The sequence below is a fragment of the Panulirus ornatus genome, chromosome 20 (assembly GCF_036320965.1).
Source record: "Panulirus ornatus isolate Po-2019 chromosome 20, ASM3632096v1, whole genome shotgun sequence".
Lineage (NCBI taxonomy): Eukaryota > Metazoa > Arthropoda > Malacostraca > Decapoda > Palinuridae > Panulirus > Panulirus ornatus.
The window spans coordinates 2,900,109-2,927,977 of NC_092243.1; the positions used below are offsets into that span (position 1 = coordinate 2,900,109).

General features: G+C 41.4%; 3 protein-coding genes across 7 annotated transcripts in view; 1 reads left to right on the forward strand and 2 right to left on the reverse strand.

Annotated features, from left to right (window-relative positions):
* Positions 1–1,271: 1,271 nt before the first annotated feature.
* On the reverse strand, positions 1,272–13,613 carry LOC139755866 (uncharacterized). 2 transcript variants are annotated; one of them, XM_071674513.1, is made up of 11 exons: positions 13,477–13,613; positions 9,708–9,889; positions 9,301–9,487; positions 8,376–8,487; positions 7,702–7,840; positions 6,879–7,032; positions 5,822–6,358; positions 3,909–4,019; positions 3,072–3,140; positions 2,288–2,377; positions 1,272–1,912 (listed from the first exon to the last, which is right to left on the reverse strand). In XM_071674513.1, exons 2-11 carry the CDS (start codon positions 9,866–9,868, stop codon positions 1,844–1,846), a joined length of 1,629 nt encoding a protein of 542 aa, XP_071530614.1. In that variant the 5' UTR covers positions 9,869–9,889; positions 13,477–13,613; the 3' UTR covers positions 1,272–1,843. The 2 variants fall into 2 exon arrangements, with proteins under 2 accessions (XP_071530614.1, XP_071530613.1); XM_071674512.1 differs by lacking the exon at positions 13,477–13,613 and adding an exon at positions 10,314–11,999.
* On the reverse strand, positions 12,154–27,552 carry LOC139755865 (acid-sensing ion channel 1-like). 4 transcript variants are annotated; one of them, XM_071674509.1, is made up of 13 exons: positions 27,480–27,551; positions 20,567–21,031; positions 20,026–20,127; positions 18,792–18,955; positions 18,101–18,281; positions 17,608–17,658; positions 17,220–17,374; positions 16,836–16,993; positions 16,105–16,306; positions 15,735–15,824; positions 15,158–15,263; positions 14,229–14,317; positions 12,154–14,014 (listed from the first exon to the last, which is right to left on the reverse strand). In XM_071674509.1, exons 2-13 carry the CDS (start codon positions 20,935–20,937, stop codon positions 13,845–13,847), a joined length of 1,839 nt encoding a protein of 612 aa, XP_071530610.1. In that variant the 5' UTR covers positions 20,938–21,031; positions 27,480–27,551; the 3' UTR covers positions 12,154–13,844. The 4 variants fall into 4 exon arrangements, 3 of the variants coding, with proteins under 3 accessions (XP_071530610.1, XP_071530611.1, XP_071530612.1); XM_071674510.1 differs by having other exon boundaries at positions 13,875–14,014; positions 14,209–14,317; XM_071674511.1 differs by having other exon boundaries at positions 13,877–14,014; positions 14,191–14,317.
* The window catches only part of LOC139755864 (uncharacterized), a 44,315-nt gene continuing 34,561 nt past the window's right edge, over positions 18,116–27,869 (forward strand). The window contains exon 1 of the mRNA XM_071674505.1: positions 18,116–18,249. Within this exon, the coding sequence (XP_071530606.1) occupies positions 18,218–18,249 (32 nt within the window). The 5' untranslated portion in view covers positions 18,116–18,217. The remainder of the gene's footprint in view (positions 18,250–27,869) is intronic.

Here is a 27,869-nt window from a genome sequence, read left to right on the forward strand (position 1 = left end):
ATAATGCAACTGGCATGAAATAGCTTAATAGTTCTTAACAACTGTTGTCTCCTGACGATAGACTGTCCCATTTGCCTCATTATAACAAATGACAAATCAAAAGTATGGCCTAACCATCATTTCAATATTCAAATGACCCAAATGTGGCTTTGTAGATTATTTTTTTCGATCATTTCTTCTTATACTAAAGAAGTACTGAAGCAGTTTTACGTTAGCGGGGAAAATGTAATAAACCAATTTCATCCTGAATGTTCACACAATACCGACTATATATATATATATATATATATATATATATATATATATATATATATATATATATATATATATATATATATATATATATTATCGGTGCGAAATTTCGTCACAACGAATTTTGCCGCTTACACCATCGTCCCTCACACTTTGTACATTGCTTCTTAACTGTTGGGATATATTATGGAATGACAAATAATGACTTACCTTTCGTGGCCCACAATGTCTGCACTCTAACTTGCGTTCTGCAGCGTTGCTCCCAGGTACTCAGGTGTTGGGGAGCGAAGCTCAGTGAATGTATTCAGTTTTTGTGAATCCACGAACTCACGGATTCACTAATATGCAAGAATCCGCGAATCCACGGATTTACCCGTATGCAAGCAATGTGTTGGGATAACCAGTTCCAGTGTTACATTTAAGTCTGTTGAATATTCTTTATAGAGCTATATTTGTATAGTACAAGATAGCTAGGAAATTATTTTGTCCGCATTCTTTGGTTTGGAGATTGGGATGTTGTCCGTATGCCAGACTCCTCTTCAAGAAATTGATATAGAGGAGAGCCATGTTAGCTGATGACCCATTTCTCAGGCTTATATATATATATATATATATATATATATATATATATATATATATATATATATATATATATATATATATATATATATAATGTCCCAGATTCTGTCCGTGATTGTCTTCTTGGCTGCTGGAAGTTTTTATCCTTAATTTTTTTGTATCGTAACCTTTCCTTGGAAATTTTATTAATATTCTAGAGCAAGGTTTCATATTATACTTCGGTGAACTGCTATGAGCGTCAAGTAAATCAGATGCAGGACGGTGTCAGCGTCGCTCAAGTTACGGTTGATGCAAATTGCTTTACGTTAACTGTTTAGTGTGGTTCAGGTGGAGCAGTATGTATATGTAGGAGAGGTAAAATGAAAATATTTGCAATGTCAAGTACTGATAAAATTGTGGAGAAAGCTTCTGCAATTACTGAGGATATAAATACAATGTCATCGAAGTGATATTTTATTTCAGAGCTGTGTTGGATTTTACAATAGTAATGAATACAGGAATTTATCAAAATACTCCTGCTTTATCTATGACCTTTGTATACACTGACAAGCTCTAAGTTACTGTATCATGCTATATCAGAGCAGACTAGTATTTAATAAGTAATTATGTGAAGCACAAAATTAAGAGTGCATCAAAAAGAGGCACTGAATTAGAAAGGAAGAATGCCACAAAATGAAACACTGAATTAGGCTACAAAATCCTTAATAACAAATACAATTATATTCAGATGTTCACTATATTGTGTTTACGAACAGCAATGGTATATAAGATTCCCTTTCAAGAGCTGTTCACGTACTTCGAAAAGCAGACATTACTTTTTCTCTCAGCACCACTTATATCTATTTGGTACTGGTCCTCTCGAGAACTCTACTTTGTTTAGAACTCTCTCTCTCTCTCTCTCTCTCTCTCTCTCTCTCTCTCTCTCTCTCTCTCTCTCTCTCTCTCTCTCTCTCTCTCTCTCTCAAAGTACTGTTCCTTATGTACATCTTCGAGTCGAACATCTCTTGCATAACTACTTATATAACTCCGAGAAGTAAAACTGGAGGAGGATTACCAGATACGAGGTGACAGCCTGGACAATCTGGAACATAAAATCAGTGACATCAGTTACGCGCCTTGAAATGGTCAGGGAAAGAGGACAGACTAATAAACACAGAAAGAAAAAGTGCGTTTTTGCGTTTATGTGCGCATATCTGCGTTGGGTTAAGAGCATCTTTAGAGATGGTTGAGGACTCGTATCAAGGGCCTGGTTAACACTACGTGCCTGAGGGGTCCCCATTCTACTATATAATGATAATAGATGATATTGGCCTTGATAATTTGGGCCCTAATCACATGAATACAATCACAGAGAAGTACAGATGTTTTGAATAATAAATTAACTTGAGCTAGTAGGTGGAAGAAGAGAGAAATTTGTATCTCCCGGTCCAAGTGTTTCCAACTATTGAGTACGTACGGCTGGGAGGTTAGCACGACCCAGGGTGTAGAGGCCGCACACTGAGAACTGTACGGGTCTGCTCGTTGCTGCCAGCACCACGCCCACCTCCTGCAACGCACATATACACACCTTAAGCACAAACCTAGTCTACCTCTGCCACGCCTAAGAGGGTTGCCATTAAGTGAACATCATTCGCGCTAAATAAGAATTAAAAAGATCCATCAGCACAAATTAGGGTGGGTTCATTTCTCCTTAGATTTATAATTCTGAAGAACATCTTTGTATGAGACATGTTTGAGATCCCTGCCCAACTGTACCCAAACATACAGCCTCTCCTCCTTTATACACACCACTTCCCTCTCACCAACTTATCCCTCGCCCTCCATACACCAACATATCTCCAACACAAGATCCCATGCTCCATCCTTCCCTCAACATCTTCCACTTTCCTACCACAAACACTTCAGTTCCATCACATACAAATGCCTCCAACCCTCCGTACTCTACGTCCACCACACCCTAGCCTCAATAAGCTAACCTCTCCCTCCACACACACCACCCTACATAACACTCTCCTTAAAATCACACATAACTCCATATTCCACACAATAACTCTACAATCCCAACCTCACCACCCTTCCTGTACCAACCTCAGCCTCCATACACCAACCTCAGTCCCTATACACCAACCTCAAAGACCCCATACACCAATCTCAGCCCCCATACATCAACCTCGGCCCCCATACACCAACCTCACCCTCTGTATACCAACAGTTCCCTGCACTCTGTGGCCACCTCTCACCTGTGGGTTGCCTGCATGACTCCAGCCGTGGCTGCAGAGGAGAACCAGGCGGGGAAGGTGTGCACTAGCCTGTGTGGGGAAACATGATGTTATGATACGGAACATTCCCAAAGTGATCTCACGATGGGAGATATATTATTGTCATAGGAGTCGTCCCTCCCACAGTGGCCTAGGTGTTGTGCCGACGTCCACACCCCAAGTAAATAAAGTGGTGCACAACTGTACATTTACTGTTGTTAGCCGGAGTCAGCCTTACTGCCAACACCACCTGCACAATACAGTCAGTCGCTTTACAAACATTTCTTCGAACTTTTCTACAAATACTGAAACTGCAAATAATAAACATTACCTTTAGTTGTTTTTTCTCTCTCTCTACAGCAAAATTCATCATTTTATATTTGGCTTGATAAATCTATAGTAAATATCCAGATGAGGTAGACAGGTTCATGTCTTGAATCAGCTAAAGTCACTGTCTGGAGGATCAAGCTGGCATTTCGTGAAGGTGAGAGAAAAGTTAGATTATAGGAAAACAAAAATATAAAGCCATGTGTAGAAAAAAAAAAGTGGCAATACATAGGTATATGGCTAGTGGCGTTTTGAAAACGTCCTGTTTCTTGATTCTTCAAGAAGTGACAGTTGCTTCTGCATTGATACAACGGAGAGTTGCTTGCGTGATGTTCTTGAACCACCTGAGCACGACCATACGACCCTTTAGCGCGGTGGTACGACTCTCGTGTATGATGCCGACACCATCGGAGCTGAAGGTCGTACCGCCGAGCACAAAGGGATAAGCATGAGAACGTGAGCAGCCGTGGCGACGTATACCTTATGACGTACCTGGTGGGTGAGGCGGTCGGCGGCTGCGCCGGAGAGGAAGAGCGCCGCCGGAGTGGTCAGGCAAGAGAAGGCGATCCCCACCAGGAGCATCACATCGCTGGCCACCATCATCTGTACCAGAGGAACATTACTGCCTCGTGTGTGTATCCTCAGTACACCCACCACACACACACACACACACACACACACACACACACACACACACACATAAACATACTCATTAATAAGGCCTAAGTTCGAATCTCGGACAGAGCAGCCAACTTAGAGTCGACCCAGTTGTTTGTCTTCCCCCAGGGATGGGTCGATAAATGGCTACCTGTGTGTGTGTGTGTGTGTGTGTGTGTGTGTGTGTGTGTGTGTGTGTGTGTGTGTGTGTGCATACAATATTAAAAGACGGGGTAAGACAAATGTAAGCTCTCTTGCGGTTAATACATTGATCACACCCTTCCAGTCAAGACCATCTCGGGTGAAAGGTAAAATAGTGTAGGACACAAATTGAATGAAAGGCTCATCTTCACTCCTCGGGTGTTTGTAAACTTGGCTCTTATAACAGGAAAGGTTAAAGAAAGAAAAATAAGTTGGAAGAGAATTCCACAGCTTCGTTGCACAAAAGAAAGGAAGTATCGCACTGGTTAACACTCGGGTGGCCAGTCTTAACAGAAACTATGGGAGTCAGCAGCCAGTCGCGTACTGCTGGCACAGAAGTTTGAATAAAATTGTGTGACAACAAAGAAAGGTTCAAGAGACGGCGTCTCACGATTGTACAGTTCCCTCCTTCCCCATGATCTAATGATACCATTAGATCCTTCTATTCTAACTCGGCAAGGTACATCTGTACCTCATGTTGACGATGTTAGGTTATTGTGGGTCAAGATTGTCTCACCAGTGAAGTGGATTCATCAAGCTGAGCGCAAGGTTAGTAAAGTAACATAAAGCAATGTTTTTCATACATAGGAATAAATATTTCACGTTCACAAGATATCAGTTATACCGCGCAAAATGTACACCAAAACGCCTGCAATATACAGCTCGTGTATGCCCGGCTCACATGTACATCAGGTTGAGAGACCGAGGAAAAAATCACGAATAAGAAACGCCAACATTCTCCAGCGAATGTAGTAGTATGCCGATCCCCGAGCAAATGCATCTTTGCTTCTCAAAATGCATTTTCATTTCAGCAAATATTAACTCATTTTTACTATACCCTCGGGACCACTGCCCTTTGACCTGATCCTTCCGAGTTGTGCTAATGGAAAGAATGAAAAAGGAGAAAGTAAAATCAACATGGCCTCCCTCCAGAGGAAGACAGAATAGCCTAAGAAAGCAGACTGCCCTTCTGATCCTGAACATGACAGACAGCCAGCGACGTCGAGATGTCTTATATTTGGTAAAGCAATCTTAGCTAACCTGAACACCGCCATGTTTCCACTTTTTCTGAATATCAGACACCAGTCAAAGCCATCAAATATAAATGGAAAGATATATCTAATTTTGGTTCTATATAGAAGAACCCATTGATAAACAAACCTCAAATCGTCTGTGAATTTAGTGGGCATTTTTCGGGTCCAAAGAAAGCTACGAGTTAACAACCTCCAAAAATGAACCACATACGGTCGGTATTTGTAGCTCTCTCATCAACAAAGTCTAATATTAAATACGAGCAGCAAGTTTACATACACTTTCTGATGCTACGTGATTGACATTTGGCTTTGTCTCTGAGGTTTACAAAACATCATTACTCTCATACGCTATTCAGTCTTTGACAGAAAAACAGCGATAGTCTCTGACAGAAATATAACTCCTGATCTTTTATAGAAATACAATCAATGATTCTTTGATATAATACGACTGAGTCTTTGATAAATGTACAACGACTGATTCTTTAACAGAAATACAATAGTCACAATGCTAACCTCGAAGTTGAAGACGAGGGTGAAAACAGCCATGATGATGGTGTAGACGAAGAATAGGTGGGAGAAGAGGACGGCAGGACCCAACACGTCGCTCAGCTGGCTGTATACGTCGCGCAGGCGCTGATGCTCGCTTGCGAACTGAAGGAGGACGTCGTCCCGCTTACGGGCACCCATCGATCCCCGCTGCCTGTTGCCACCGCTGTCCCCTGCACATTCTTGGTTTAATCTGGTCGTATAAATCGGCTTATCGTCTGTCGTGGAGTTATGGAGAAGACCTTTAGCCATAGGCTGATAACCAGGGTGCACTGTTGTGAACCATCGCTGAGGATGGTTTTGTGACGTCACCCGACCGTCGGGCATGAGGAGGGCGTGTTCGAAGGCAAGGACATCATGGCTGTGAGGCGTGGGAAGGGCGTGTCCAAGGGCGTGGTCCAGGGCGGCGAAGCGAGCGGTGACACGACTGGAGACCAGCAGGTGGAACAGAAAGGGCACGGCCGCCAACACCTGCGCCCAAGAAAAGGCCGCCACGAACACAGCCTAAAGCAGAGCGGATAATCAGTTGCCCATGTCGACAGCCAGTCAACAGGGTCGACAACCAGTGAAGAAAGTCGACAACCAGTCAACAGCGTCGACAACCAGTAAAGAGAGTCGACAGCCAGTCAACAGGGTCAACAACCAGTCAAGAAAGTCGACAACCAGTCAACAGCTTCAACAACCAAGAATCAGTGTCGATAACCAGTCACTCAACAGCATCTTACTCATCAATGATATGTTTCATATTGAATCAGCAATCACAAACAAAACACAGTAAGCATAATTCCTATCTATATCACTATAATCCGACATATAGGGTTTTTACTGTAGTATCTCGAGACTACGAGAATCCATTTACAATTATATATCAAAGGAAGTTATACTGTTACAAGTTAGAAACTGTAGACGTTTTGACGACTGTGGAATCCACAGCTACGCTTCTCCAGATTAATCATAGATCATGGTTAATCTCAGTGAAATATATACGAGTAAATTTAACCCACTACTGGCGGGATCTGCGTACCTGCACAGTTAGTGGGATGTTGGAGCGATGCAGTTCGATGACGTACCAGCGGCCGTAGAAGGTGGCCTGAATCAGCGGCGGCACAAGTAAAGCAGCCGCCTGGCCCCACCACCCGGCGCCGCAGCTCACCCCACAGCCCGCTTCAAACACTAGGCTGTCGGGTACATTACTTCAAACTTAGGACACGTTCCAGGCGGTACAACGCTTGGGTTTTCCTTTGACTGATTCCTTAAGAGTCAGGTGAAAGACTAAGCCATCATAATCAAGGGTAGTGCCGTTGTGTTCAAAGGTTGTACCGTCATGCTCAAGGAATTTTATATGGCTGACAAAAATCAGATCAAGATAAATGAAAGTACAGTTTTCTCCCCCCAATACCCCCTTCCTTCACAGTTATTTCCCTTAGACCCTTCACAGTTATTTCCCTTAGACATTCCCAAACATACTTCCACCTCCTGAACCTCCATCATTTTGTCCTACCACTCGTGTCTACCCCCCTTCCTTCCATTAAACTCAGTACATTCCTAAATCCGGGATTTCCATACAGCATAACCATCTTGAAACTCCGTTTTTCACTCTATAACCAAACCTTCATAAAATACAAGTATAATGTTCATTTCCACGAGTTGTCCTTTATCATTCTCGGATGCCTTATTTCACTCCGACACCAAAGCAGACAAGCCCTACTCTACGTACTCAGACATTTGGACGGAGACACTCAACCAGAGGACACATGAAAAAACTAAGGAAATCAAGAGTCAAGAAATATTAAAGTGCCATCAGGAAATGAACAACTAAGTAGGAGACAGGCGGAATAAATGCCAACCTGAGAAGGCGTGCTCCACGGCGCCACAAGTGAGCCATCAGAAGAGCGACGATGAACACATTGACGCAGATGTACATCAACTCTGCCAACCGCTGTATCGTTGTATATTCTTGCATGGAAGGGCCCTCCAGCAGCTCCTCTACATCAACAAGCCAAGAAACAAGAAGGGACACTGTAACTAGCCGTCTGATACTTCTGATGGAGCAGCTAAATAAAACCAAGTTATTCTTGAATTCTTCTAAGGTTATTTGCAATCCAAAAAAATTGATCTCGATTACAGCAGGTTAACTTGATTTGATTAGAATTTGATATACGTTGCATCTGGTGTAAGGTTCTTTTCAAAAAGCACGACAGCATGGATTTTAGTGAGCTATATACACGGTGGTGGATAAGGATCTAGTTGGTTCTTGGCCTGAATTCGCATGATTATAATTAATGAAATGTACAAAATATCCTATAACTTTGCATATTCCATTAGTAAAGGATCATACAACGTTTTCATGGTAATCATCATTTATTAGAAAATTTCAGGAATGACCGTTTTTAATCACTGCGCCAACTTTTCCTAATCTCAACAACACACGACTAATAGATATAATACTTTAAATCATTCTAAATCATAAAAGACTGCATCATCTTTGGGTAAGCAGTCTTGCCATAAATACTATACTTACGACCAAAGACAACGATGAGAGTGGTAAGGCTGAGTATGCCCACAGTGGCTGAGGCAATCGTTCTAACCTCACACCAGGTTCCCGGCGCGGCCAGTCCTCGACCCACGGGTATCTGACAGAAATATGATACACATCTAACCATCATGACACCGGACGGAAACTAACAACTGGAAACAGTGTCACAGTCCAGAAAACTGCAAACTCAAAGACCTCTCAGCTATGCTTTTCAAGAACCTTAAATGGTGCATATCATAACCATAAGCCTTAGTTATACCTACTAAATTTAAGGATTGACGGGTGGAATGATAATTTACCATCAAACTGAGTACACATCATTATTATGTATGTAACTCCTGCTAATTGTGAAAGGAATGCTCTGATTATATGTACGAATTAACTACACATATAGTAGATCCAATTCTTTAATAGCACACAAAATTTTATTTTTCTGTTGATAGATGGTTACTTTTATGATACTAGATAACTGTGGTATTCAACTACATTAAACTTGACATTTGTCATGAAAAATGTTGGTCGAATCTATGACCAATAAATGACTAGGAAACTGAAAACACGATTTTTATCTTTCCCAAAACTCCATCCATGACAGTCGTTATGTGGCCTGTTTTACGATATTGTGGGAACTTAGAAGAAACTCATTAAACAACTCATACACCATACTGAGTGAAGAATTTCCATATTGTGATATGCCGTGAAAAAATATTATTTTGAACTAAATGCATCTATTTTCTCAGCCGTATGTAATTTGGTAGGCATTTTCATTCCTCCGAAATTTGAGAGTTGCTACCAGCATGATGGAGATTAGCGTGATGTTTTGAATTCACACATCTTTATTATTCAGAAAACAACCTTTTACCCCCAAACTATAAAAGGCACACGATTATACGATGAAAAAATAACTTACAACACCAAGGAATGAAGCGAGGGCGACGGTGACGGCGAGCGGGTCGAAGCAGAAGGTTGTGGTGGCCGGTTCCCTGGGGCTAGGCTGGCCGTCTGCGGATCTTCTGTCGTGCCCCTCGGTGCCTCGCCGCTCTCCTTCTTCCTCCATCGACTCTTGGGACGAACGCTTGCTGAACACCCGCGATGACCTGTTAGTAAAGTGTTCACCCAGAGCAAGCAGGTGCTAAGTGATTTTGCACAAGAAATATACGAGATTTTTTAGAGCAGGTCATCTATGAAACAGACCCCCCCAATTGTGACAAGCAGAAACCTGGTGTTTACGTATCTTTCGGATATCAATGGAGAATATCTCTAAAAATAATCGATTCATATCAATTCCTTCAGGAGCGGGGCCACGTTCCAACCCACCTGGTATCATCAGCCGACCGGTGTCCCACGACGGCAATGATCACGGTCCGGAGGTAGTCACGGACAGACTCGCGGAGCATCGTGCAAGTTCCTCCACTCCTACCAACTTTCAACCTTCTCGTGACCCGAAGCTTACGGAGGAGACCTCGTCTGCTTCCCATCCCTTCCTCTGTAGTCCCCTCCTGTAATAATAAAATAATCTTTAGTATACACAGTAATCTTAGCCGTTTTGTTCCCCTCAACTTAAGGAGCTTTCTTCTAGTTTTCTATACACATTATAATCCATTTCATGACCCGATCTTTCCAAATACTTGAGAGAGAGAGAGAGAGAGAGAGAGAGAGAGAGAGAGAGAGAGAGAGAGAGAGAGAGGAAAGCTCGAAACGTCATTCAACCGAATGCGAGTACAACATAAATGTTTGTACTGAACGACTCACCAACCCAGTCATGTAACTTAACTTCTCATGAGTGCCAACACAAATCCATCTGCAATACTTACGCTTCATGACACTGTTATGAAGTATTCCTGTAAATCAATGCCTTTATAACATGACTTTAAATTATTTATACCACCAGTTTAATAAGCCACAAGCACCATCTCCGCTTACTATATCCCTTGCAGCACACAGGACATACGGTCACTGAAAGAGCTGCTACCGGCCTCCCGAACGTGACTGGGGACAAGGAGCAGGAGAGAACACCCCCACAATACACGACCGTGCCCGGTACACTGACAACCTGGTCCCGAGCTGGCTCGTAGACCACTTACTCTCCCACCGTGCTCGTGGATACATGGCAAGGACGGATGGCGTTAGACCTAATGATCTGATATGTAGATACGAAAGCCAGGTAACTTAATGGTCTGTGATTGAGGCTATCTGCTGAAGTAGAGTAATGGCAGCACATGGAAGAGCAAGAGAACAGAGGGCTTGATCGATGAAGAGCTTGTCCGCTGGAAAACAAGTAGTCATGCATTCCTTTACAGATGAATGGACAGTAAAGCAAAAGGCTTTCTTCTACTCTGCTCCCTGTGCACGTCAGCGAGTAGGCTAGCGATAAGGGGGTGCACCACGAAGTACAGAGTATACTGAGGGAGAAATACTTTCAGGAAATGATGAATGGAAAACAGAATCTGATACATTTTCAGCTGTCGTACATTTCAGGCATGATCTATTATAGATTCTAATATGATAAAGTGTGAAGAGCATACGCTCATACTGTGTAGCCATTCTTCAATTGACTTATTCACTGAAAGATGTCACTAAAGTATTTGTCTAACCGTAATTCAAATGTATTCATAATCTTGCCTTTTCATCTGGTGGTAAAACTCGAGCTGAAAAAAAGCCCGTTTGTATTACATCTCTTTAACTTCATGCTGTATGTCTGGCCATTGTATCGTTATTCCTTGTGATATTTTTTTTAGTAGCATATCGAATTATGTACTTTTAAAACTTATGGCTGTTTCTTCAAAATCAAAACTCTCCTATAGAAAATAATTTTTGATCTCCAATCTTTTCCCATAAAGCTTGTAACTGACGACAAAAGTAGTTTTGTTGCTCTTCTTTGTATCTATTTGTAGTTCTACTTTACCTTTGAGGAAGTTAACCGTAATTGGAGTGGATTCTTAGCTTGGTTTGAAGTGAGTTATAAAAAACAAGTAGTGTCTTTGCTTTTCAAGTTATAATTCAATTTATGATACAATGTATTCCCTAATAGCCTATGCACTAGGTACTACTTTGCATATATTAGGTAAATCTGATGATCACTCCGAGTTTGTTTTTTTACTTGACAGCGCACCGAAAATTCTGTTTCAGCTAATGAAATTGCACTTGTCTATACTGAAGTCCATTTGCCATATTTCCACCTATGGCATCAATATGTCTAAATGTGAATCCTTAAAGTCTTCATTCGTTTGGCTTTTTATATTTTTGTGCAACTCATTTATTTTAAATTTCTTGTATGCAGTTCTTTTATTTCTAATCAAATCTCTAATTACTTTAGTCATTTAACCTGGCATTTCCTTCCCTGCTTTTTTCCCCCCTTCCGCGAAGAATCGCAGAAGACAAGCATCGATTAGTCTGTTTCCCTTGTGGTCACTCGCTGAGAAATCACAATTACTACTTTTTTGTTAAAATGGACAGTTTTATGAAGTAAAATTTTCTCTACAATGTTTCTTGGGTCTATCTACTTTTTCAATAATTATTTGTCTTGTTCTCAACTATATTTACAGCTAGTCGTTTACGTCAATATCAGTCTCATGTAACCCGATTCTCTTTGGCAACAATAAAATATATCTCTGCCACATGCATTATGTAAGTAGTCTCCATTGTAAACTTTATATCCTAGAATCTTTTAATTCCATTATAGTTTTTTTTCTGCTGTATTTAGTTATTTTTTGTCATTTCTATTATATCTGGCTTTTCTGACAATGCGTAAGCAGTTAGTATATTCTGCTTTTAAGTTAATACTTCTGACGCGGGTAGAAAAAAAAAAAAAAAACGAAACTAACGTTATACAGCAAATTATAAGGATATTGAGGTAAGGTTTCCAGGACCTTAGAAATCAGTTTAAACAATTGCTTTGACAATGCTGGCCACTGGCCGAGATGGTTATAGTTACCGAGACTGGGACTGAAATCATTATGGGGCTAACAGCTGTGATGACAGTAGTTAGTGCAGCCAGCTTACTGGCCAGACAAACACCTCTCGAGTCAATGTGGAACAAACGTACTTGTGGGACTTCTTGTTTCCTTCAGCATCTGTGTAACGATAAGATGTGGAAGGGAAGAATGCCAGTGGGTAGTAAGGCAGGTGGCGGGTAAATGGGTAATTAAGGACGGAGGTGGGTATACAGCCCACCTGATAAACGTGAGGACAGCAAATGGGAAAGAATGGCTAGAGTCTGACAAATGCGAAAACGAGAAACAGGCAAGACTAAAGAGAAAGAGGAGGTGGTGGTCGGAAGGAGGGGAGCGGTAAAACAGCACTAAACGCGGCCACCTGACAACCTTTGCTAACAACATTACTCCACTTGACGCATGACTGTTTGAGCAGGTGTCGAGGTGCCACCGCCAAGTCAACACACTCTCTCTGAAGTCCAGCCTAGCCGGACCCAACGCCACAACCCCCCGAGCCACCCGCCTATCACCTGTCACCCAAGAATTACTAGACTCCACAGGTAAACAATTTTTCCATAACCAAAGTACAATATATACCGTATTAAAAAAAAAAAATAGATATTCTGTCCGAGGAATGATAACATGGCAGAAAATTATGATAGAGAGCAGCATTAAAATAATCAATGGTCATATTTCATTAGATAGTAGGTTTGGATGAGAATTTATAGAGCGATATACTAAGAAAATATTTAAGGGGAACTATATATATATATATATATATATATATATATATATATATATATATATATATATATATATTTATCCCTTGGGACAGGGGATTAAGAAAACTTCCCACGTATTCCCTGCGTGTCGTAGAAGGCGATTAAAAGGGGAGGGAGCGGGGGGCTGGAAATCCTCCCCTCTCGCTTTTTTTTTTTCTTTTTAATTTTCCAAAAGAAGGAACAGAGGGGGCCAGGTGAGGATATTCTAAAAAAGGCCCAGTCCTCTGTTCTTAACGCTACCTCGCTAACGCGGGAAATGGCGAATAGTTTAAAAGAAAAAAAATATATAGATAGATAGATAGATAGATAGATAGATATATGAACTCAGATATCAAAGGTTTAAATAGCTATGATTTATCTTGAAAAACAAACCCAGCAGGAGATGTAGTTTAGATGATGGTCTTGGCTTCGCGGTGGTCTTTGCTGTTGCTAGATCAGCTAGGCTAGATGAATGTTCTTGCCTATATGGTGGTTAAAGGTAGATGCTTTCATAATATTCTTGCTTATCATGGTGGGCAAAGATATGCTAGGATGGATGCTCTTGCCTATGTGGTAGTCAAAGATATTTTACATTCTTGCCAGTATGGTAGTTAAAGATAGATGATTTTATATTGCATACATGGAGGTCAACGAGATTTTATAGTATGGATGGTGGACTCCAGACAGAATGGTCGTCCAAGGTTCGATGGTAGTCTAGGGCTGGGTGTTGGGACTAAGTAGTGGTCTAAGCCGAGAGAAGGCTAGGCTGGCTGTTGATCCGGCGTGTGGATGTGATTTTTGTCCTTGTGGTAGATGGTTCTGAAGGTCCTGGAGAGAGATGCCCTCAAGACCTGGAAGGCCGTGAAGAAAAGCTCCACCAGCGTGATGAACGACGCCCCCAGGAACAGGGCCATCTGCCCACCCAGGTCGCCTGTTGTGACACATCCGCATGTTAGTTTCACTCAAAATTCCCAGCCGTCACCTCTCACCTTAACGAGACATTATATAGAAAATACACATATACATTTGGCACTGTATCAAAAATGGATGCTGGTAAAATGTGACATATCGAGCCACATGGTACTAACTGTATCGGGCATGACTCACCGAGATTGACCAACTTACGGAACCAGGCGTTCACTCACTGAACCAAGTGAAAATGGTGGGTATTCTCTCCTTGTACTCAGTGTAGCCTAGCTGGGTGTAGTAGATGTTCATCATGGACATTGTCACGCTGGAAGGGAAGAAGTTGGTCACATCTGATAAGGTTGGCATGGTGTTACGATATGGACAAATCTCCTGACTAAAAGTAATCACAACAAACTCTAATAACGAGCCATGATGAGGGGGATAAAGTAGTGGGTATAAGGACTTAATATTTCATAAACACAAATGTAAATGATAATGGACGTTAATTCTAAGATGATTTCTTTTGTGTTTAGTCTCTTTAGTTTACATTACTACAGTTTTTGAAGTATTGCAAAAGTTATGGTCACCACATGAATATGAATGGTCCCTAAGAATCAATGATTAATCTATATCTACCCTTGAAAAATAACTTTAATCGAGATAATATGAAACTAAAAGCAGACAAAACTAAACTTCATTACTGTAAAGTGTGTATAAGAATCATGAATACAAAGTAATAAAAGCGTTAGTATGTCCTTCAACGCGACATCGCGTTGACGGCAGTTATGATGGTAAATATTTTCTTGGTTGACATTCAGTGCAAACAAGATTCAAGCTTCAGAACGTTAGCAAAGAGCAAGTCGATATGTTTTGGATGTCAATTTACGAGTTAAGGCCACTTCCTTATGGAGCGCAACAACTGGATGAAGTTGGCAAGCTACATAAACAGCAACCAAAACATCCAGTATCACAGCTGAAAAACATTGGCGGTTGGGAACTGCTAAACCAAGGTGATATTTCATATCACAAATCAAAACAAATGAGACTGTATTCCCCTCATGATTACGATGCAGTCTATGTTGTTCAGGAAAGACTGCTAATATCACTTCAGATGACAGTGCAATAAGGACATTCGAAATACAGACTACCATTAACTGGGCATTACTTGGGCAGTATGGAGATACCCTCTTGAGCCTGGAGTGTCTCCTTGACGAGTGTAGTGAAGCTCTGCTGCTGGGTGATGGACGTGCACTGACACAGCATGTTCTCACCTGCCGGACATTGCTGTTAAGGACGATAATATTCTGCGAATCTGACTTTTTCTCAATATTGATTACTATGTTTTTCTTAATGTTGATTAAATATCTAGAATATAATTTCAATTGATATGAGCATGGTGTTTACATCATAAAATCCGTGAAGAAGGCACAGGGAATGCTGTCAAAGATTATTACAATAGCTGGAAGAAAAATTTAAATGATTTTCAGGAAATGATGCTCGAATGCCCTGCTGTGCTGTTGTTGCCTTTACAGTCTAACGGTTAGAATGTAGAGGATAATTTAAGATCACAAGTTAGACTCTAACCAGTGATCTGAAACTAGCATTTCAATAGTTCAATCATTCATCGTTTAGATTAGACTGGTATTCTAACACGTTCTCACAAAAGGATAAGCAAGTTACACTGCTGACTGATCAAGAACCAGAGATTCAAGACGATGGTACATGTGCTGGAAATAACTTACTGCTGTTCAACAGGAAGTGGTACCAGACACACTCCCGCATCTTGCTCTCAATGTTCTTGTGGTGAAGGAGGTCCGCGGGCATACATTCGGCTGCAAGGAAGACCTCATACTTTGGTATCAAATAAAGATTATACTGTAGAGAGAGAGAGAGAGAGAGAGAGAGAGAGAGAGAGAGAGAGAGATCCTGTAATATTTATAGTTAATTACATATGCTGACGTTTGGATTAAGCAAGGATTTTATTATCAAATACCACAAACCTTTTAGCATAAGAGTACTGACTTTATCCTACTCTTTGCATCGTTTGGTTGCGTAGTGAAACAAGACTGAAACACCTGTGCCACTATGTCACAGGTGCTGAGGATCGCTCACCTGTGGAGTCGTTGGTGAACCTGAAGGCCAGGGTGGAGCAGTTCGTGAGGGCGAGCGGACAGGTCCTGTAGAAGGTGTAGAAGTAGTAGTTGTTCTCGGTGTTGGCGCGACCCTCCTCGCCCATGCCCCAGAACTCCTGCTCCGTCACGCAGGCGGGCGTCGCCCATGGCCACACCGATAGATAGTGCTCCGTACGGTCCAGCTGCACGGTGGCCACATCAGGGGATTAAAAGAAAACCGCAGACACCTGTGGCTTAAAGTCACAGAAAATGAGGTAGTCTGGGACAATGGCAAAAGAGATAATCGATTGGTTCGATACCAATTACAACTCCCACCACGACCGAGCGATATATGGCAGCCAATAAAAGACACAAAGTCACCGAGGTCCAAAACTGTTTAATACATCGTCACTGAGAATATTCAGTGAAACAAATGTTTGCAAAGTGCCAGATAAGTCTGGATTAGGTAGATACTATGGTGTATATACAGTTAGTGGTTACCAAAGGCCTGAATGACGTGACTAAATATGCTGACGAATACGATTAAAACCTCATCGTAAGATGTGGGTGACGCATTGAAATGTTGTTAGAGAGATGGCCAACCTTTGTTATACAATACACGTGTTCAGAAATTGCCTTCTCATTTCTACATACAGCTGGTATTATCACTGGTTTCCTCTGCTCTCTCATGTCACACTCACCTCCCGTCCCACCCAAGCCCCCGCCACCTACCATGCTGACTGAGAGAGCAATGGAGGCGGCGGTGTTCGGTGCGATGCGGAAGGCCTGCATGTTGGTGGCGACGCTGGCCGTCATCTCGAAGTTGGATAGCGAGACGTGGATTCCCGCCTCCGCCAGGGTGATCAGTGACACTACGTTCGGGTCGTAGTCTGCCGGACAGAGTGGTCCCATAATGACAGCCTCTTTTAACCTTAACGAAATGAGAATAACATGTATTTTCTTAACATAATCAGAAATAATTTCAAATATCAAGTAGATGAACATTGTTTCCGATCTAGCACACAAGAACAACCGTGAAACTCTCCTTATCATAAACACACAGGCAAACACACACATACACACATATATTATATATATATATGGTAGTGAACTAACCCATATACTCATGGTTGTTGATGGCGAAGATGATCCTGTGACCGCCGATAAGTCCCGCGATGCTCTGGTTGAGAATAGGTCCCTCCCTCAAGGTGGAGTAACATAGTCCCAGCGGCGTGATGGTGGGCTGGAACATCTCATGGCAACACTCCACACTAGACCACAAGCCAAATGATACACACTAGTTTAATGGCAATGCCTCAGGATTAGGTAAACTAGAAATTTGTTCCGAAGATTAACATCACCAAAAGCCAGTCTTTTCATTACAAGACTGAAACATCACATCATATCTATCCTGACATCAATAACAAGTCTATTTAAAACCAATTTACATATATATTCAGCGATTATTAGTCATGAAACAAGCTTCATTAGTCGTTAAACAGACCTGTACCGCTGACTGGTAGGGCTGAAGCATCCCACAATTACGTCCTCACACCTAGTCACAGAAAACAACACTTCTGGAGGGTAAACTAGGAAAGTATACGACCCGGCGTTCAATACATGTTACATGTTGCTTTCATAGTTTCTGATGGCTATCTATAGTCTTTATCCTACAGTAATACATATAAAGAATTAATACCTTTTTCTATTCATGTAAAACCAAAAGTATTTGGCTAATATCATGAAACGATATTAATGTTAACATTCGTATCCTGCACCGGTAACTTGCACCATCTCGCTCCACTCTCACATATATCTCACTCTTGCCCCACTTTCCTCAACCACCACTCTTACATCACCTTCCTCTACCATCATCTTGCACCACCTTGTTGCAACATCAGTCTTACAACTTGGTTTAAGATTCTCTCTCTCTCTCTCTCTCTCTCTCTCTCTCTCTCTCTCTCTCTCTCTCTCTCTCTCTCTCTCTCTCGACTCACGTAGGAGACAGTATGGTGATCATCTGTGTGAGCGTCAAGTTGTTCTTCTGTAAGTAGCAGTTGAGCTCGTCCTTGAGCAGTTCCATCCGCCTGGGGTCACTCTGGAGGAAGGGGCTAATGACGTCGGTGCCCCTAACCGCCAGCAGGAGGTAAGACGCTAAGGTGTTGCTCACGTTGTGCTCTGGGGACGTGGCAAGGGATGAGACAGAACACTTACATACACACTGACCCTACGGCACTCCACTGCGGACACGCCAATACGAAGAATGTCTTAGTGAATATTTGCAGTACCATCCTTTTTCTCTTTTTTCACGGGACATTAGAGATCGTAAGTATGCGACGAAGTCAACAGAAAGGAAAGGGTACAATACATAATGTCATCGCTCAGAGGAGTTCTCTGAACCTACCCATGTTATATATACTTACAGTTTCTCTCACACCAACTACGAGCGCACCCAAATACGTTTTTTTCTTAGCACGCCTGGCCTTTCTAAGCTGTCTCATAAACACAAATATAGCCGCAAATTCCTCAACAATCAGCGCCATCTTGCTTGTTTATGTTGACCAAAACGAAATGACTGGCCTATTGGTTCTACTGGCTTGTTTGACAGAACACGAAAAGAAAAACGGAAATCAGAAAATCTATACAATCAACTGTGGCATGAAAAACTGTCACAGAGCCTTTACTTACGCCTCAGCTTGGACTTCCAGAAGCCCGACAGACTGCAGACGGTCATGAAGGGAACCCGAATACCCGTAGTGCCCATGTCGTGGTAGATGACCTCGGTGGAGGGCCGGCGGGTGACCAGAGCGTTGTAGGTCATATCATAACAGGCGGAGACGAGCAGCACCAACCTGTCGGGAGTGGTTAGGTACTGGACATGTGTGGCTCTTCTCATACACGCAACGGTGGAGGGCAGGAATAGGAGAGTGGGTCAAGTAAAGCCGACATAGGAGGGCGCGTTTTAAGAAAGTTAGGACTGATAGCTACATCAGGATCTTCAATGAACATAAACAAAATACAAAATGAAGTTTCATTAAAAGTAGGGAGAGAATCTGATAAGAAAAAGAAAAAAAGATCGCTTTTCCTAAATCTTAATATTCAGACTTCAATGCACGACACCAAGAATCTTGGCCACGCAATTCAGGTGCTGTCAAGAACCTCTCTGTATATCATCTCCCTTCGTCACTAGCCTTTACAAACCATTCCCAGTGCCAGAGCGTTTTCATCAGGTCTTCATCGTCATCATGACTCTCCTTATCCTGCTCGAGTATCTGCTTTACCTTGTCAGAACTTACTCATTGTGTCAGCATATTACTTCCTGGAACTTTCATCCTTGTCATAACTCATCCCTTCAGAACTTCCTCTTCAGTTCTTCCTCGTGAGAACTTCCTGTTAAACTTTGTTCACAGTATGAACTTCTTCCCTGTCAGAGCTTACCCTAGTCCTAACTCTACCGACTCCGACTTTTATGACATCAAAAACATACTCCATCAGAACATTAATGTCAGAACTTGCACAATATTTCTGAATCAAACTGTCAAAAGTACTTAAAATCATTATGAAAACAGCATCAGAAATCAAATGATTAGAGGAGTAAGTAAAGACACAGAGGAATCAAGTATACGAAAATGAAAGGTGTGAAGAGACGAGAGAGGAAGTTAGGGATTTGGATAACATCATACATTATTAGGACCTCACGCAATCAGAACATCTAATTATAATAGCAAAGCTTCCTCACGAAGTCCGGTCTCATCCCAACAAGTACTTCTTTATAGTGTCAGAACCTTCTGTTGAGAAACTCCTCGACCTGCAGTAGACTCTTTCCTCCGGCTGGAGTTTGCTCCCCCTTTTAGAATCTGCTCATCCTGCGAGTAGTTGTTCCCCCCGTCAGACCTCGTTCATCATACCAGATTTTGCTCACCCCGTTAACGTTACAAGTAGCCAAAAGAGTCTGAGGAGATGAGGCTGCCTCTTCTTCACGACGTGGCTGAAGCCGTGAGCCGTCGTCTTCCCGCAGAAGTCGCTGCCGAAGAGAAGAATATTTGCACTTAAATGTAAAGAGAGCTGGTATATCAGAAATCAGCAAGCCAGAGTCCGCCGTTTCGTACTATGAGAGTAAAACAAAGCGGCTCAGTTAGTCAGCATCAACAAGCAGCTCAATCAACTGGCCATTTACAAGCCTTTGATGTACAAGCCTCTGATATACAAGCAACCCGATCACTACCTCAAAGCTGTTCACTCATCACTCAAAAGGTTCATGCCCTTGAGCAAGCATGAACAGGCCCCCTGAGTAAGCATAAACAAGCCCCTGAGTAAACATAAACAGACTCCTGAGTAAGCATCAACAGACCCTTGAGTAAGTTGAGTAAGCATCAACCAGCCTCAGTTCACTCACTGTTATCCATTAATCTCATACCACTCAGGCAGCTGCCAGCTACGGGTCAGCATTGAAGAGCACCTACATGAGCGCCTCTCTAACTCCCTGCGTCATGCCCGAGGCTTGCACCATCATTTCTCGAGTCGTCCTGGTGATGTCGCAGCGGGTCGACTTCCTCCTCCGCAGACGGGTCTCCTCTTGCTTGTCCTCAGTGTCATTCTTCCCTCCACTCCCCGTAGAGTCCTGCTTCTCCAAGTTATCCTTTGTCTCCCTGGATATTCCTTGGTGTTTTCTCCTCTCATCATCCCTTGCCTCGACTTCCATCAGCGATTCTTTGCGTGGGCATTCACTCCGTCCCGTCTCCTTGGAAGGTGTGGCCGGGTACATGGTGTAGTAGGCTGGGGGGTCCTCGTCCAGTGCCTCGGCCATGGCCTGGCCAGGACCCTCAGAGTCCATTTCTAGAGGGTGTGGTTGGACGTAGCCTCAACCAGCAGGAGTAAAGATCTTTTTCCCAGTGATGTGACGTCTCGGGCGCTTAAGTCTTATGATTCTGCAATATAGAAGTTGATCTTTGACATGAGTACTTGGAAGTATATATCTGACTTGATATAACACTGCAGTCGATATCTGTGCATGGCTGCTGAAGGTCTTGCCTTCATGGGGACTTCAGTTGGTGACCGAAGCCTTCGACCATACAAGCAATCTTTATAAACAAAACAGGAGGATCTGGTAAATCTAAATCTAAAGTAAAATAAGAAATAATGATTTTTATCATTCATTCAAGTTGCTTAAAAAAGATGATTTACGAAAAACTTTAAAACTTACATTTTCATAAAGTACCCCAGTTTGATATCGTCGTGTTATTACAACGCTTTGCTTACACAAACATCTAACCTTTTGAGGAAAGTGATCTCTCCTGAAAAGACTGAGGAGGGGAGGTCCTAAATCCTATCAGACTGTAGGAGTAATACTTCTAGACATGATAGGCACACATGTGAAGAAAATTATCTATATGTACATGACGGTACAATTCTTTAGTACGACGGTATGATACTTAGGCACGACGGTACGACTCTTGGCCACGACGTAAAATTCTTAGGAGTACGACGGTACGACCATGAGATACGATGGCGTAAAATAACCTCTGACTTTACCAACAGGCGTCACGTCGAAGGCCAAGGGAATACTGGGGTAGGTGTGTAACGACGCTGGCGGTACTGATCACCACGCTCACCAACCTTCGCAACGAATCATTATCTATGACGAGAATTCCTGCTGTCATTCTGCGAACCCTGATATATATAACGGACTAAATAATATATAAATAAATACATTATATATATATATATATATATATATATATATATATATATATAATTTTTTTCCCCGATTCGCAATCATGTCATGCTTACAGCGACGCAGACGAACAGTTCGAGTTACCAAAAAACCTAACCAGTGGGATTTCCCTCCCCTCCCTTTCCCCAACCTTGTGCACTCACCACCACACTTACCGCCACACTGATGCCTCATACATCCTCCGCCAAACGTTCTACACCGTCATTACCACAGCCCTTATCTCAGCTGCTAATCCCACACCCATAGATAACGGACGGCAGTGGCTCGTAGCCTCGTATTCTCGATAATACAAATCGCTCCGAACCAGAAAGAGATCAAACATTAAAAGGGCATGTAGTCCTCTCCTCCATATAATCATACTCATCCTTGGTATCCTTCAACAGAAGTCTTGTTATGGTTGTCGACGTCCCAACGGTTCTCATCTTCTACTATCACTACGATCACCGCCACTGCTCTGCGCTCTCCAGTGGAGAGCATGAGAGGGTTGTATCTGTATATTGTGTATGTGTATGACCACACCTGGGTATTGCAGGGGGGAGGCTCAGAGTTGACCCAAAGGGAGGTTATATGTTATGACGGCTGGTTCATATCTTTATTACCCCACTTTGCTCTCACATCCGGGATCTTATCGTCCACACAGCTCTCCTCACGATTCTCATCATAATGAACTTTATGAGGCAAGAGGGAAGAGGAAAATACACATGCCAGGAGAGGCACACATGCAATTATGAATAACCCGTCCTCTTGTTTTACTATACTACTTTTAATGAGAGGCAAGATATGGCAGGCAAATGAACAGCTATACACATATTCATCGCCGCTTCCAGCTTTAGCGAGATAGCGCTAAATCGTAAGTAACTAACCAACTTACTTACGATGTTTCATCTTCTATGAAGCATTTATCATTAGTCAAAATTAGAAGCAAATACGCAGAACAAATTTTGAGCAGTTTTGCATTCATTCAAAATTACAAAGTCTAACCAGGAATAGGATCAGTATTTTTTTAATGCACATTTTTTATTGGTTGCCTCTCTGATATACACTGCTGTGGTTAGACCAATATGACAATTCATCCAACTATGATAAGCTAATAAACTACTGTTAATGCCTGGTAACTGCGAGAACCAGCACATAACCCTAAGATGTTTGAGCAATGCGTCTATGATTCTGAACACAGTGCATAACAATAACTACAGCAGCCTCTTTCGAAAGCGCAAACAAGAGTTTTCAACAAATTGGATTCAATAAATCATGGAAAATAAAGCAGTGAACTTAAATTCAAGCTTCACAATCGCTGACTTGTATCACGGAATAGGATAGGGTGTTGTCGACAAATCCTGTTATCATTTAGATGACCGACTCCTTAGTTCGGCACACGCTTTGGCAGACAGCCTGACATAGCTTTCATTCTAGTCTAGGTTCACCATCCAGTCATATACTGTACATAAACAAGAAAAAAAGTCCGTTTAAATCATTAATCCTACGACCCTAGATTACTTGAACAAAACAAAAAAAATCAAAGAAATATAGTCGTCTTACCTGAACAGACTCCTAGTCAGAACTGATAATGTAACACTATAATGGTTCGGAATTCACCTCCGTCACAATGTCAGGCGGGAAGCCTCGTGAATCGTTCTGAACACAGTGAATCGATTTACCCACACACTGAAATACCCGGAAATTTCGAAGCCTTTTTGTTTTCCGTTTCGAGCAGCAGACTGGTAAATGAGGAATCTTATTAAGCCCTTTCCAATGACTGATAAAACAGTTTCATAGACTCTGATCAGTTAAGAAAAGAGCATAATCTAAGTGCTTTACTAGTTCACTCACAATTTGATGGAGGGTTGAACGAAACAAGCAACTGGGCAATTTTTCACCGTTACAACAAACATCTCATTAGGACATCTTAACAGCTGATACAATACTAAGTTAAAAGCTCTGTCAATCTAGTAATATAACAAAACCTCTAGTGACGTAAAGAAAATTGGCAATACAAGTATCATATAGGAAATTCCAATACCTTTAAACTATTGCGCCCCCGTAAACCACTTATGCAATCAAAGAGGGACTAAGAGAACTCCTCATTCTATTTTCTTATATTTCTTGTTTTGTTAGATGATACTGTAATTGGATGGGTATAAATACAGCTACCTGATTACATAATTTATTTTTCTACCTCATCTTGGGCCTAAGATTTTTGGAGTATTCGAAATGTCTTAACCACGGATAAACTCGTTCACATATTTGACATACGTGGTACTCTGAACCTCATGTGTCTATGACTAACTTTTATGGGCGACACTAAATCGAGACGTTTTGATATTTTGGAAGCATCAGATAGTCCATCCATTGCCTTAAGCATGATTATAATAAGACATCTATTATCCATATTTTAGAGTCGTTACCCTCTACCAATGGATTGTTTTCTCTAACCAACTAGCGATGTTTTTGTATTAGTGGGTCAACTGCTGCAAACTTACTTGCTCACTCTGCATGAAGAACAGAGAATAAGATCTTGATTTACACATGTGAAATAACACAGTCTTGGCTATCTTGCTGTCTTATAATTACAATGAAATTTTAAAAGCTAAATGTAAGAATCAATCAAGCATAACTAAAAAAGGCACATGGCACTTTTCCAATAAAGATATCTATAACAAAATGTATACACTGTTAGGTCTGTAAAGCATGAAGTTTTCGAAATACACAGGAACTGGTGAACATTAAAAAATAAATGTATAAAAACATGAAACATTTTGTACCCACTCGAACTATGTTCAGGATGACTGAAAAAGAACATTTCATCTGAAAATAATGTTTAAATTTACGCTTTGCTTTTCGAATATCATTTATGATGAAAATACATAAGAACATAATACTTACGGACAATTGGTAGGTCTGTTCATTACGAATGAGACTAATAGTTAAAACTTAGACCATCATGCAGAAAAAATAGTAAAGGTCTAAAATCTTTTCATTCTGTTAAAAGGAATCACATAGGTGTCTAGTAATTTTCCTTTAGTACCCTTTAAAACTATCATTCGATATCAATTAACTAGTTAGTAAGGTCATGAGTGTAGGAAAAATGTGGGGTGAAATATAGATTATAAGAATATAACACAAACGAGGAGATCAAACATAAGCACTTTTTAAAGTTTAAAGACATCATCTGTGAAGAAGTTCTCGCTATTATTATCATCTGTAAAGAGGTTCTCGCTATTACTACGTTTTCTTAAGAAACACGCACTACTCCATTAATTTCCGCTAAGTTTTTCAGTCTGGTTGCCATTGTAAACAGTAATTTCAGATGTCTATAGAGATGTAAGAGTCTGACCTTGTGTGGGAAAGATCTCATAAACATGAGTTCCAGTTCTATATCTATTCAAACATCTGAACTCACCAAACATCCTTGCAAAACGTGGATTATGTGGGACTAAAACGTTACAGTTACACCACATGTCGTCATTCACTGGAATACATAAATATCATAGGAAAATGGGTATTCCTGATATCTACAAGCAAGTTTTCTTGCTTCATTACAGCACTATTCGCTTTTAAAATGACATACAAGCGCCAAGTAAAGGTTTTTGATCAGCCATGCATATGTCGGTTGCTATCATATCCTCGAACATCAGAAGATGACGATGTGACGCCGTAGGAGTCCCTCCTGCTCTTATATTATTTGTAAAAATTCCATGGGAGTGTTACGAATGCATCATTGGTTATTGGTGTTTTTAAACCCACAATATTCCTCCTCTACATTAAAGCCATGCCTATTTTACGAAAACTTAAAATTGATGGAGTTACAGGTCCTACATCTAAAATCTCACACCATATTTGAATTCAAAATTGTGATAAATCCATTGATATCAGTTTCGTTACACTCTAACGTCTATAAAAGTGACGTTCGTTTTCTGGACAATTATCAGGATTATTATCATCTTTCCTTTTCTTTTTCATTTTACTAGCAACGAATCTTTCCTGTTCACATCAATGTTCCGCAAGCCCATTTGAACAGAATTAAAGCAATTTGGACAACATACACTGTGTTACGAATATTCCTGCTAATTTTGGCAAAGTTTGGGATTTTGTGTCACGCGAAGTTAGGTAGACGAAGCTTCGGTCTAGTTACGATGATTTCCTGTTTACAAGCAGATCCTGTTTACAAGCTGTCCGCGGCTCCGGGAAATTGCATCACGTATACTTTAACGTTCTCTTCCTCAAGATGAGTTTAGAAAAAAAAATGCTTCTCAGTGAATACTATGACATAAAAATCAATTGATATTTTGGAAGGTAAACTTCAATTTTCACGTCGGTAACAGAATACAAATAAAAAGGTTCTACCATGGCATAAATGGGTGATGATTATCCGTTTTCTATTATACCAAATCACAACAAAGAAAATGAAACGAGTAACATTCTATGCTTTATCGTTTTATCAACGTGGATTTGGTTTATCTTGACATCTGGGTACGTGGCAGAAGAACGTGATTCAGCATGTAGCGGTTGCGGAAGAAGGAGAGGAAAAAAATCATGTCACGAGATGACGAATACTCATGGCGTCGTGAGGTAGTATGAAGCAAAGGAAAATCCCTGAACTTGCCCGGTAGGGTTTGTTTTTTTTGATAGGTCATCTTAATGACATTTAATGACGCTGTTAAATGAAGACAATTATAAAGGATCATCTGTTCATTTGCTTCGTATCTACTTAGTATCTACCGATAACTGAGAGCTATATTATATGTTTTCCATAATTAATTATTTTTCTGATCATTTGCTTCGTATTTACTTGGTATCAACCGGTATCTGAGAACTTTATGATATATTTTCCATGATTTATTCAAGTATAGAAGTGTCTGAAAATGTTATGATTCAAATACTAATCTGGGGTTAAAATTTCGATAGGTCGCCTAATTACGCTGTTAAATGAAGACAATTGGAAAGGATCATCTGATCGTTTGCTTCGTATTTACTTGGTATCTACCGGTAACTGAGAGCTTTATGATACATTTTTCATGAATTATTCAAGTATGGAAGTGCCTGAAAATGTTATGATTCAATTTTGAAACAAAAAGATTTTTGAGCTGAAAAATACCCTGAACTATTACCTTTAATTTCTGGTAGTTTTCTCAGAAAAATAGATTTCCTTCAGAACCTTATCACAAGGATTATCTTTCACATTGAATACAAATCTGGGGCCGTCCTTCATGCTGCGTGACGTCATGAAATGGCCAGTGGGAAGAAGTGACGTCGTAACATGTAACCCAACCCTCCACCCCCCCCCCCCCCCCCACCCACCCACCCACCCCAGGAGTTGTCTAGCGACATGACATGTTTGTCCCGCTGAAACTGTTTTCCTGCTGCCATTCCTTTCCTGATGCTTGAAATAAATACCATTACTGACTGTGTCTGGTACGGTAGAATTACACTCGTGACACAAACTTATGAGTGGGCAGCCTGAGATTACACAACGTACGGAACTAGTCGATGTATGTTAAGATTAGCCTCTAATGGCTTTAATCATATGATAAGTGCGACACACTTTACATAACACGCGCAGCCACCTACATAAGCCCACCGCACTACAGTGATAGAAGGGCCGCCCTGGGCCAGTCATGGCACACTGAACACAAACACCTTACCTGCACGAGAATACACATCCGAGAAAGAGCTATCACTGACAAGAGCCCGTGCCAAGCTTAGTCTTGGCGGATCTTTACACACACACACACACACACACACACACACACACACACACACACACACACATGGCAAGTCAGCTGACTTGAGGTCAGAGCAATGATGCCAGCTTCACGACAGTTACCAACACCTGCCTGGCTCAGCGGGTTTAATGGGCTGTCTCCTGGGATGTCATCAGTTCTCTCTCTCTCTCTCTCTCTCTCTCTCTCTCTCTCTCTCTCTCTCTCTCTCTCTCTCTCTCTCTCTCTCTCTCCCTTTCTATCGAAGACTGCAATCACGGACAGAAACACTTGACGCCTGGCTAAAGCTTCTCTCTAACGAGAGAAGCAAAA